The sequence below is a fragment of the Sturnus vulgaris genome, chromosome 3, assembly GCF_052056855.1.
Source record: "Sturnus vulgaris isolate bStuVul1 chromosome 3, bStuVul1.hap1, whole genome shotgun sequence".
NCBI lineage: Eukaryota > Metazoa > Chordata > Aves > Passeriformes > Sturnidae > Sturnus > Sturnus vulgaris.
This window is the reverse complement of record NC_142245.1, coordinates 110,430,541-110,443,348: the sequence shown is the minus strand read 5'-3', so window position 1 is coordinate 110,443,348 and position 12,808 is coordinate 110,430,541. Positions and strand designations below refer to the sequence as shown.

The window sequence follows — 12,808 nt, the reverse complement described above, 5'->3', positions numbered from 1 at the left end:
TGAAGAATTTTTTCCTAATATCCAACCTTTAATCTCTCCTGGTGATTGATGCCCTCAATGACATTTAGGTTTTTTGGTTTTGTGTTTGTTTTAATCCAAAAGGGAAAAAATGAACTATACAGTTTTGTTCTCCAGTTCTCCTTATAATCTTTCCATAGTAATCCATACCCTTATCCTCTAAGCACTCATTATTGTCCCCAAACTTCTTCTTCAGAAGATTCTTCCCCCAGAGAAGTCAGTCCCTTAGGTTCTCTCAAAAAACAGAGTAGGGAGATGAATCCCTTTGTCTAATCAGAGCTTTAAATGTTATTTGCTTTTCCATGTGACTGTGCCTTTAAAGTATACAATTTGTTTCTCCAAAGGTTTTTTACCCTAATTTCTCCCCTCCACATTGCAGATGCCAGTGGCATTTGGTTCTCTGGCTTGGGGTATTTCCTTTGGTTGGTTATTTCCCAATTAATCACAGCTTTGGATACCTTGAATCAGCAGAGCTTCATTAATAATTAGTTAAAACTTCTGTGTAATATGTGACTGGACACTTAAAAGACAGAAGGTTAAAATATTTTACTAAGAGCCCTTTTGTTCTTCCATGAGGAAGCCTTACAGAGGCAGAAAAGGAAAGCAAGGAGTTAAACAAGACACAGTGGAGGATGAGTTTAAAGGACAGGACTGAAAAGTAAACAAAAGTTAAAGTACAACTACTTTAAATTTGAGGCTCACAATCATCAGCATTTATTTTCTTTCTCATAAAGGACTGGCAATGTTTTATCCCTTCCAACAACCATGCAACCCTTTGTGTATTACCTTTGTTCTCACTTGGACTTGTTTTTACATTAAAAGAGCTTACGTAAGGTATTGTGTGCTTGTTTTTTTAATGAGTAAAAACTTTAATGATATATTCCTTAAACTAACCAAAGGTCAAGCTTACTGTCAGCCCTTTTCAGAATACCAGTGGGTGACCAGAGCTTTGGAGTCTGTCTTATAGTTCTCCATTCCTACCTCTGTTAGAGAAGTACCTTTGTATTTCATTACTGAAAAGAAAATCTATTTGAAAGCCATTGGCTGAATATTTGCTTACAAAATTTCTTTTAAGATTTGTGCTCAAATCTATTGCTGAATAAAAGCATTAATTGAATGATCAGGTGACCAGCTGTATTTGTTTGACATTTATTGGGGATGTCTTCTTTTTGACTTACTGGGATCAACCTTTTCTTAAAACATATTAACAAAATGTCTCCTCTTGCCAAAGGAGATCTTTTCCTGTTCTTCTGCAGCCTCCTGCAAAATGTTCACCTTTCAACCTCCTCTCAGTTCCTTGCTATTAGTTAAATTCTATATATGCGGAAAACTTGACATTTTCAGTGCCTTTTTACCCACTCTGGAAAGATGAAGTAGAATCAAGCCAACTGAAGCACAGCTAGACACTGTCCCTGGACTTTTTCCAGGACACCGTCCAGGTAGGTGAAATGTCCTGGTCTGTCCTTCAGAGCCCCTGGGGACAGCAGCAGGCTCAGGGTGAGCCAAGCCAAGAGCAGGCTTGCTCCAGCCTCTCTCCCAGGCTCCCAGACACTTCCAGGGCTCTTTTCCTCTAGGTCTCTGCACCTCCATTCCCTGGGGAATTCCCCCATTCCCTCCTCTCCTCTGCCTCTGGTCATGTCTCTGCAGGGCCTCTGACACTTTTTGGGAGAGAAGGATGAGGGCTCAGCCTTGAGGCACTTCACCTCACACAAGCTTCAGGTTCTGGCTTCAAGGCCACACGCCATTTAGTGTTCTAGATTTCTACTAAAAAATTCTTCCCAACACTGCTCTGTGTGCTGTGACTCAACTTTTCTGTCCAGTCTTCCCCTTGGCTTCTTCTTTCAACACCTCCTCCTCTGCTGTTCAGTGTCTCAGACTCTGAGACTCCTGAGTTAGTCTGGACCTCATCCCCCTTTCCCCAGCCAACAGAGGACATTTCTTCCCAGTGTTGTGTCCAGTTCTGGGATTCCCAGCACCAATGAGATATGGGCAGACTGGAGAGCATCCAGCAAAGGGCCACAAAGATGTTGGAGTGATTGGAACATCTCTTACATGAGGAAACAGAGAGAGGTGGGAGTTTAACCTAGAGGAGGGAAGTCTCAGGGGGCTCTGATTTATTTAGTTTAAACCCCTGGGGAAGGATCAAATGAGTCAGAGCCAGACTTTTCTCAGTGTGTGCCTCAGAACCAGATGCCATGGGCACACACTGAAACACAGAAGGTTCCCTCTGAACATCAGGAAACACTTTTGTATTGTGAGAGGCAATAGGTTGCCCAGGAGATGTGGAGTCTCCCTCCTTAGGATCATATAATTTTTTAGGTCCTTGGAGATACTCAAAAACTGTCAGAACATAGGCTGGGGCATGTGACTCTTGGTGGCCCAGCTTGAAAGGGGGATTGGACCAGACAAATTCAGACATAATTCTGTGATTCTGTGATTTCAAATTCCCAATGAATTCAATGGAATCAAAGTTATGCCACCCATAAACAGTTTTGTGAGGAAACAGCAGGCCTGAAAAGCCCTGGGAAGCATGGGAGAAAGCAGATTACACACAATCTGAAAACAGGAAAGGCGTCCTATTTCCTCGAAGCCTGCAAACCTTGAGAAGAATAATAGACTGTCAGGCCAACAGATTTATTAGAGGCCTGCAGCCGGGTTGCGTGTGAAGAACTGGACAGAGATTCTCACAGTAAATGTATAAGTACTGCCTGAACTCTGCAACAAACAGATTCCTTTGCTCTCAGCTTGTGAGTCTCGCATTCATACATTGCACACTTTAAAATAATAAATCTGTGCGCTACACCTCTGGGTAGTGGAATTTTGATTTCTCAAGGGTATCGAGGATATCTGTGCTAAAGGTAAAAACATGATTAATCAGTAACCTGGAGAGTGTGCAGGATTTATGGCCTTTATATCAAATGTCAGGTTGATGACCTGCAGTTACCCATATTCTTGGACTTTCACACTTACAGAGTGACCCCCACTTTCACCCAGTTAGCACACACTTATATACCCCTGTACCCTTCTGAGGATTCATTAGGAAGCACACGGGAAGAGAACAAGTCACCAGCTGCAATTAAAACATATCCTTCCCTGGAAAAGAGGTTTATGGACTAACCCAAGAGCCTCTCAAGCGAAAATATTTCAGGAGGACAGAGATCCAGGGTCCACATTTTCTGTTTTCTCTTCTGTGGCAAATACTTGGCTGAATAGAGATGGGCTGGAACAGCAGCACTTCCATTGGTTTTGTGTTCATCCTGGCTTTTCTATTCATTTCGAAAACATTAAGTTTCTGGAATAGCAGCACTTCCATTGTTTTAGTGTCTATCCTGGCTTTTCTCTCCATTTTGAAAACAGCAGGTTTCTGGAACAGCAACCGAGGACAGAATTTTCCTCCAGGTCCAAGACCATTACCTATAATTGGAAACCTTCTTTTGTTTGACTTGAAGAGACCCTACAGGACTTATCTACAGGTACTCATTTTTCTCTTCTATTGGTCCTATCAACCAAGCCCCACAGTCCAAGATGCCAGAGAATTTCTCCTATTGCACCCAATGTACTGCATCCATGAATGAGCCTTTAGCAAGGGACCCAGAGATGGTTATTTGAGCAGAAAATGTTGAATGCAGCGTGGGTTTTTTACTGTAATATTTTCTTCATGCATCCAGGTTTCAGCCTTCAACAATTTTTAAATTGATAGCAAACGTCCACCTTAGTTTTCTGGTAATTTTTAGAAAAAGACAACTGAATAAGGAATGATTTTGATATGTGGTGTAAACCTCTCTGCTTTCCACTGATTATTGATGTACCTGGAGCTGTGACTGCAGCATCTTGGCTTCACTGATTTATTAATGTTCTCATCTCCCTTTCCTCTCTTCTTCCCCAAAAGCTGAAGATATAACTATATACTCTTAATATTCAGGGCCAACCTTTGCCAAAATAATAAATCTTTCCATTTTCTTCTAATGCTTTCTTTGACTAGTTTATTGCAGGGCTTTTCTGACTTTGAGTCAGAAGAATTCTATGAACCCACTCCTTTCTTAGAGTTTTTACTGCTTAGACATTAAAATTGCACATCTTCCCTGCTGATGATTTTGAAAGGGATATTTGCACCAACAAACCTGTATGGATGCTGTACCCACAAATCAAAAGACTGCTTAGAGCAATATATGAAATGACTGTAGCTCTCCAACACAGCCCAATCGTGTTGACAAAAGCAAGTTCCATCTGTTTTCAGGCCAACAGAACCAACATGTATCTGCTGTAATTCAGTGATTCCTTTCTGATGCTGGATATTGGTTCTCTGACTTGAGCATAATTCAGATATGGGTCGCAGCTCCTGTTATTTCAGCTGCCTGTCCTAACTTACCACTTGCTGAATATTTTGCATCTTGATGCTAAATAAATTCCTTCTGTTTCTCTCTGCAAACCCACAAGAAAATGAGTGCAGTCAGGAAACCTCCCTCCAGTTGTCAGAAGAATCAGGAACACCGAGTTGCATAAAAATAAATCTACCTGTACCAGCTAAAAAGGTACCACATTGTCTCTGAGGCAGATTCATGGTGCATGTAGTCATGCATAAAAAGTTAAAATGTATCTAATGCTAAATCCTGGCCCGGAAACAAACTGATTTATTTCTAATAAAATAATGGTAGCAAACAGTTGAACAGGTTGTTCAGGTGTAGCCTGTACACAAAAGAAACACAAGAGTATAGAGATAAGTGTGAAAACATGAGTCAAAAATTGAATTTAGAAGGGTTTCTGAGGGAAGACAGAACTCTCAGTGCAATCCTTTGCTGACTTGGAGTTTCAGCTGTTGACACTTCTGCTCAGTTTAGCATAATGGAATTCTGCTCCTAACTGTGCCATTTAGTCATTATCCACCACAATGTCTGGCACATTCCCATCATTTAAATCAAGTGTCTTTCCCTGTAGTCAGGAAAATATCTACCATGTTAGTAACCCAGAGACAAGACCGGAAAATAAGCAGCACTGGAAAGGGTCATTAATTTCTTTTTAGGCTGTAAAAGTTGTAAATCACTCTTCTCTTCTCCTGACAGCTGTCCAAAAAATATGGTCCAGTCTTCAGTGTTCAGCTGGGGCACAGGAAAATTGTAGTGATTTCTGGCTATGAGACAGTGAAGGAAGCTCTGGTAAACCAGGCAGATGCATTTTCAGAGAGACCTAAAATCCCACTCTTTGAAGATTTGACCAATGGAAATGGTAAGTTGGTCTTATTTTTCCTTATCAGCTTGACCTACTCACTTTTTTTTCTCTTATAGACAAAGCAGGAGCTGGGACAACACTTTGGATCAGAGATCACAAAAGGCATTGGAAATAGGGAGCAATTTCATTGACTTCAGCACACTTATTCAACTTAAAAACTACTGACAGTGGCAACAAAACAACCATAACTCTAAAAATAACCACAGCAACAGAGAATGGATAGTGACACAAGTGTGTCAGGATCTAGAACAGGGCAGCCTTGCCAGAGAAGCATTTCTATCTCTCATGATATGGCTCTGGACTTGTGGGGTTTTGAGTTTATTGTAGAACCAACTTTTCTGAAATTACTATTCTATTGTTGCCTGTCATTTCAGGGGTAAATAGTGCTTTTAAATTCAGAATATGACAATAGATAGCATGCAGCACATAGAGAACTGTGGAATTATTTTTAAAAAGGGAATACTGTCTACTGAGCTCGGTTTCAAAATAAGAATTTCATACTCAAACCTCATTCTAATTTAGCATAAGAATTTCATATTTATATCTCCAAAGATCCTTGGACAAATTCAGGAATAATTCTGTGAACATTTTACCAGCTGCATCTTTTGATCATATTATTGCATAAAAGCTTATGTTTCACTTTATTTTTTCATTTGGGAAAAAACTCATAGATGAGGTCATCAGTTAAATGATGTAACAATTGCAGTGAAAAAAACTGAAGGCAGAGGTTTTAAGACATTACCTAATTTTTTAGACATTTGTTTCTACTTATTTTTTTTCTGCAGTCATCAGAGATCTCAGTTCAATTCAACTTCCAAACTATAATGACCAGCAGTTTGAACTCGAATATCCAATATCCAATATCCACCTTCTTTCAGTGACAAGAGTCTTTGAGTATATATATTCTTTCTAAGATTTGATTAAATAAACCTTAAATATTTAACCTTTTCTTGTGTAATAAACCTATTGCTGAGGATTGAAAATACTTATGGCAAACTTGTGTTTTTCCTAATCTGGATGCAATTTAACTTGTTTTAAAACTGACTGCTACAAAACAGCTCCATTCTATGTCGACAAAAGAATTTAAAATCTTCTGCCACACTGAAATGTTGTTTTGGTCTCAGGGGTTATTTTTGCTCATGGAGAAAACTGGAAGGTGATGAGAAGATTTGCCCTCACAACCTTGCGAGACTTTGGGATGGGCAAAAAGGCCATTGAGGATCGGATTGTGGAGGAGTACGGGCACCTGGCAGACACCATCGCCTCGCACCAGGGTGGGTGAACTGTTCCTTCTTCAAACCTTCACAACCACACAGTCACACACTGGTTTGGGGTCAAAGGCACCTTAAAGCTCATCCAGTTCCACCCCTGCCACGGGCAGGGACACCTTCCATTATCCCAGCTTGCTCCAAGCCCCATCCAGCCTGGCCTTGGACATTTCCAGGGATTCAGGGGCAGCCACAGCTTCTCTGGGCACCCTGTGCCAGGACCTCACCACCTCTAGGGTTTTGTCCAAGTATGCAGAGGCTTTTTGAACCTTCTCAAGTCCAGACCTTTTTATGAAATGTACGTCAGTTTGATGAATTTGGCTCCTCTGGCATTTTTGTGTCTTGGTTTGGTTATCTGACCTGGGATAATTGTCGGGTTTGTTCTTCTCTTTAGAAGAGCTGAGCAGTTATTAGTTGCTATTAAGTTGTTTATTGGAAAGGTACATCAGTCTCAAAAAACAAAGAGTCCCAAGTGTTCAAGTCCATGCTAAAAGCTTTTGGCACAGAGTCCCAAATAGAAGTAAAGTCCTGATTAGAAATAGAAGCAGCTCCTGGTGCAAAGCCCCGAGAAGGCTGAAGCTGCAGCCTGGTACAGAGTCCTGAGCAGAGACTGAGGCTGCAGCCTGGTACAGAGTCTCGAGAGGCAGATGCTCTCTGGTCTTTTCTTTTTTTGTTCTTTTCTTTTTTTCTTCCTCTTCTTCATGTGGTAGTAGTGATGATGATGATGGTGGAGGAAGAAAGAGTGAGAGAGGGAGAGAGAGGATCTCTCCCCAATGCACGAATTCTTATTTAGAAATTAGCCAATGAGCTAAAAACATGAACCTGAAGCATTTCCTCTTAACCTATTAGAATTCTAGTTTTTTAGTATGAAAGTTTATGTATAATCTATGCATATGGCCTATCTGTTCTATCTGAAAAATGTAAACAATATTCTTATTATATTTTTATTATGTTTAAAACTATGTTTTGGAGCTCTCACTGGGACTTATTTTTGAGATTTGTTTTCGACACTGATGTCTAGGGCTTTTACTTTTTAAGGCACTTAAAACATATTCTTACTTACTTAAACTTACTTAAAACTTAAACTTACATCTCTATTTCATGCATGTGTAGCTTAATATACTTTAATTTCTCTAAAAACTGTAATTCAAACCTTTCATTTTGATCTCTCTCTGAGGAACTCAGAGAGGCCTCTGTTTTTCAGACTCAAACAGATAATAATCAATAATAGCAATCAATCATAACAAATAAATAGTAATATTTAACAGTAAATCCACATTTACGAATTACATCTCTTTATTATAATGTAATAAATTCTCTTGTTTGTCTAGGAAATCCCGTCGATTTCAGCAAAATAATTAATGCAGCAGTTGCTAATATAATTGTGTCAATATTGCTTGGAAAACGATTTGACTACAAAGACTCCAGATTTATAAGACTTGTAAATCTGACCAATGAAAACATGAGGCTTGCTGGGAAACCTGTGGTTACGGTAAGGATTCACATATTTATGTTTCTGTTCCACTGGATGCCACAGGAAAATAGCAACACTTGTGATCAGTTTCTTCTATTACACAGGAAAATCTGAGACTCTGAGAGATAATAGGTTTACAAAGCACTTTCTTGGACAAAGAAAAAGCCTTGAGAGACAGTTTGAGAATCATGAAGTCAACAATCAAGCCCCCAGTCTTTCAAAAACATATTTAAGATATAGTTTGAAGAGTGCTAGTGAGTGAAAAATACCTTTGGATACTTCCAGGCAATGCTGCCATACCCTGGATTGATTTATGTCTATCTAGGTTTTCAAAAAGAAAAGAAAATATGCTAGTGGAAGAGCTGGTTAAAACAATAAAAAAATTTCCATCTGCCTGGTGGCAGCTTGAAGCTGTTTGAGCCAGACACTTACACTACTCCTGAAAAATAGTAATTTGAGGCAAGATTTTTAATTCTGTTCGGTGGTCCTTGATGAATTTTCTACCACAAGTTCATCCAGTCACTTTTTCACGTTCCAAAAACCAAAATATTAATCTTAGGTTTTTGCCTTTGTATTTGTAAAGAAAGCCAAATGTTGCTGATTTGTTTCTGTAGTGTTTTCAGAGCTCTGGCTGATCAACTCTCTCTAACAACTTCCACTCTCACAGGTGTACAATATCTTCCCATACCTTGGATTCCTCCTAAGGGCAAACAAGGCTATCCTCCGAAACAGAGATGAATTCCATGCTTTTTTACGAGTTACTTTTGTAGAGTACCTCAAAAACCTGGACAAAAATGATCAAAGAAGTTTTATTGATGCTTTCCTGGTTAAACAGCAGGAGGTAACTGAGAATTTTCTTGCTGATTCTATCTTTTATGGTTCTGTGAAGACACTTGCAATTTTCTTTCATTCTTTACAATTACAACTGAATTTCTTTAGAGAAGCTGTCTTTGAGAAAATACATATGACAAAGTGGTTGACAAAGTGGTAGAATTGAACAGATTCTTCACACTGTTGAAGGTCCAACCTCTTTTAATCAGCGAATATTTATCCTTATTTATTTTCTTCAGACTGTATAAATGTATTTACCAAGGCTGCATCTTTTTACCTGCTCTCTCTGTTGTCTCATCCCTTCTGGCTCTTTTGAAAACATAATGCATTACAGAATGGAATCACTACCTGGGCTTTACTGGGACTTATTTGGGGTCTCTGATATGCCTGGGTTACCTTCGCCATGGGGAAGGCAGCTCCCTTTGAGATGGTCTCAGTAAATACAAAGATATGCCAGCACTCTCCTCCAGGCACAAGCCCAAAGCTCTTCCTTGTCTTTCATGCTTTTTTGAAATACAGAGTTTCTATCTTAGCAAATGTTTATCTACATAAATTGCATTTTCACATGGAAAGCTTTGAGTTTTCATCCTTCATCTCAATCGATTTTTTCAGGAGAAGTCCACTACCAATGGGTATTTCCATAATGACAATTTGATAAGCCTGGTGAGCAATTTGTTTACTGCTGGTGTTGAGACAATTTCCACCACGCTGAACTGGGGCTTTCTGCTGATGCTAAAGTACCCTGAAATCCAGAGTAAGTGATTTAATGACAGATAATGTTACACTCAGAGTATTAGGGACCAAACAGGAACCTGGAGAATCAACCTATCTGTTAATAAGCCAAATTACAAAAAGCTGAGATTTCCAGCCAATTATTGCTTCTGTGCTCTGTGGATCAGACCCAGTGAGGGTCACACTGGTTGGCCAGCAGCAGGACACAGAGTTCATTACAGGCCAGGCCCTTTGCTTAGGGAAATTTCATTAATTAATAAGTGAAGAGCTGTCCTGTGTTGATCAATGAAATTGTTCCAGGTTTCCCTCAGAAACTGTCAATAAACCAAAGGCCTGTGCAGATACTAAACGGATTGTACTGAGGTTTAGGGACCTGAGAAGATTTATGGAGTTGCCCTTGTCTGGCATCTCCATTCCAGCTGAAGGTACAGGGTTGTTTGGAGTCAAATGGGGGCTTAGACTCATTGGGCAGAACATGGATCTTTAGACAGAAGAGATGGCAGAAAAAAAGTCTTCAGGCTTCTTGTTGTTAAATAATCAATCAAACACTGCAGTCCTGTTCATCTCCCAATATTTCTGAAAGGACAAAAAGATTTTTGGAGAACGTATGGTTTGTACTCCAGCTGTGTTATACTTCACATTAGTAAAGCACACTGTGTCTCAGTGAATGAGTCCTTGTATCTTAGAGTGGATTCTCTCTTCAGAAAAGGTGCAAGAAGAGATAGAGCAAGTGATAGGGTCCAACCCGCCGCGGATCGAGCACCGAGCTCAGATGCCATACACAGATGCTGTCATCCATGAAATTCAGAGGTACGCCAATATCCTGCCACTGAATCTGCCCCATGAGACTGCTGCAGATGTTACCCTCAAGGGCTATTTCATTCCCAAGGTGAGATGCCTACAGGATTGCTTCTTTTAACATTTCTTCTGTCTGAATTTGTCCAGGAATACATTCCTCTGTCCTATTTTGCAGGGAACCTACATCATCCCTTTGCTGACCACAGTCCTGAAAGACCATTCGCAGTGGGAGAAACCAGACATGTTCTACCCTGAGCACTTCCTCGATGCCAATGGGAAATTTGTGAAGAAAGATGCTTTCTTGCCTTTTTCAGCAGGTGCTTTCTCTTTTACATTTACACAGAACACACAGCAAAGATGTTTCTGTGCAAGTCCTGCTTCATTTTTCCATGTCCTTTTAAAAAGTCACAAAAAATGTTGGCTGGGTCAAGATTTCATATAGTGTGACAAAAAGGAGTTGCCACAGAAACCCCCAAATTCTGTGTAAAATCAAAGGACAGAAAGGGCTTGCCCTTTGTGGCTTCCGCAGAGCGTGACATTCACCTGAGTTTACACACCTGCACCACTTGCCAAATCATGGGATTCCAAACCTGATCCTTCTCTGGCATTTCTCCTGCTTTGCAGGCTCTGTAATTGCTCTTTTAAAGTTCCCATACATCAGTCTCTGGATAATTAATTTATCATATCCACAACACTCTCCATTTTTTTAATCAACCCTCTTTGTATATACTCACCATCCAGTACACCATAATTTTACTTTTTTTTTTTAATGACACTTCCAGTTCCCAGGTGTTCTTTTCCAGACCTAATTCTAGATGTCCTAGCTGAAAGCACATCCAGGGAGTGTCATGTCTGGGCAATCCCTGGAGGGCTTATCTCATATCACAACCATGCAATAGCTCTCCATTTTCCACTTTCTGTCACACAGGGGTGTTAAAACCAAATTTTAATTCAGGTTTTTGTTAGTTCTGGCCTTGAATCATCATGCTATGAATAAGGCAGTTTACTACATACTGGATTGACAGAACTTATATTTACAGCACATTTGAATATCCATAGAATATCCCCTCCACCTTGCTTCTCAGTCCCACTCTGGCCAGCATTTGTGAATCTTCAAGGATTTTGCTGACAAATTTTAATATAAAAAATTACCTATGATTTGACTAATAGACCTAAAGCCTAGACTAAAGCATGAGGTTTGGGATCCAAAAATTGAGCTAAGTAGAGGAAAAATGTGAAAATGAAGTAAAAATTCAGATTTTATTGAAAACTGCAGTGAAGGCATTCAGACTACATTTCCATACATTTCTCTCTAACTGCAAGCATTTAGAAAAAGGAAAATAAAAAACCATCACCAGCTGGCTTTGGTATGATACCTCAGAAGATCAAAATTCTTTCTCTGGTAATTTGTACCCAACACTTTTAAAATCTATTGTGTTCTTTATTCATACCTAGGATATAACATTCAAATGTTCTGGATTCCCACTGACCTTTTTCAAAGCAAGAGCTGATAAAAGAGGGTTTTTTTTTCTTCCAATACTGAAGAAACAGCTCTCACTGATTTTCTTGTGGTCCTTTTGTGTTCCAGGGCGGAGGATCTGTGCTGGGGAAACTCTTGCCAAAATGGAGCTTTTCCTCTTCTTCACCAGTCTCATGCAAAGGTTCAACTTCCACCCTCCACCTGGAGTTTCCAAGTCAGACCTGGACCTCAGCCCCGCCATTTCATTTAATATCATCCCCAAGCCCTATAAAATGTGTGCTGTAGCACGTTCCTAGAGCTCTACTTCATTGTGCTTCTAAAATGTTTAAATCATTTTTCCATGACATCTGTTTCCTTAATTCTTTGACCAAAATAATCCACATTTCAATTAAGGTTTCCAGTACTTCTAAACCAATGTGGTGTTCTTTTTTTATTTACTGGGAGAGGGCAGAAATGGACCAGAAGTGTGAAGTAATTGATGGCTCATGGATTAATCTCTTAGATCACCTAATCTTGGCTAAATATTACAGACCGTCAGCTTTCTTATTCTTGCTGCTATTTTCACTGAGTGTTTGTTGAAAGCACATCCCAAAAAATGCTCAGAAGTCCAGGTTTTTCCCAAAAGACATGTGGACCACGAAGCTGTGCTTAGGTTGCAAAAGGAGAGAAATGTGGGATGTTCAGGCTGTCAGAACAGAAGGGCTGTTTGACCTTGGCAGTCAGCTGGGTTTGAAGCTGGGCTGGATATACTGATATTTCTCAGTGCCTCAGCACAGCTTCTTCCCTTGGCTCTTCTTCCTACTTCCATTGCCATATGCAAAGAAATCACAGCTCTGTACTTATTGTAGATCACTGCTGAAGAAAAACTTGAAGCCAAGTTGACCTGAATCCAGAGGATCATTAAGATCTTCCCCAAGTATTCCTTAAATGGATAAACTCAGTAAATAAAGCATACACACGGGAAAATGTCTTCCCTACTTA

General features: G+C 39.9%; 1 protein-coding gene across 1 annotated transcript; it reads left to right on the top strand.

Moving 5' to 3' along the window:
- Positions 1–3,053: 3,053 nt before the first annotated feature.
- LOC106851154 (cytochrome P450 2K1-like) lies at positions 3,054–12,238 on the top strand. The gene is made up of 9 exons (XM_014872918.2): positions 3,054–3,491; positions 5,079–5,241; positions 6,369–6,518; positions 7,844–8,004; positions 8,654–8,827; positions 9,430–9,571; positions 10,254–10,438; positions 10,523–10,664; positions 11,936–12,238. The coding sequence occupies exons 1-9, from the start codon at positions 3,234–3,236 to the stop codon at positions 12,121–12,123; spliced, it is 1,563 nt and encodes a 520-aa protein (XP_014728404.1). The 5' UTR covers positions 3,054–3,233; the 3' UTR covers positions 12,124–12,238.
- The last annotated feature ends 570 nt before the right edge of the window (positions 12,239–12,808 follow it).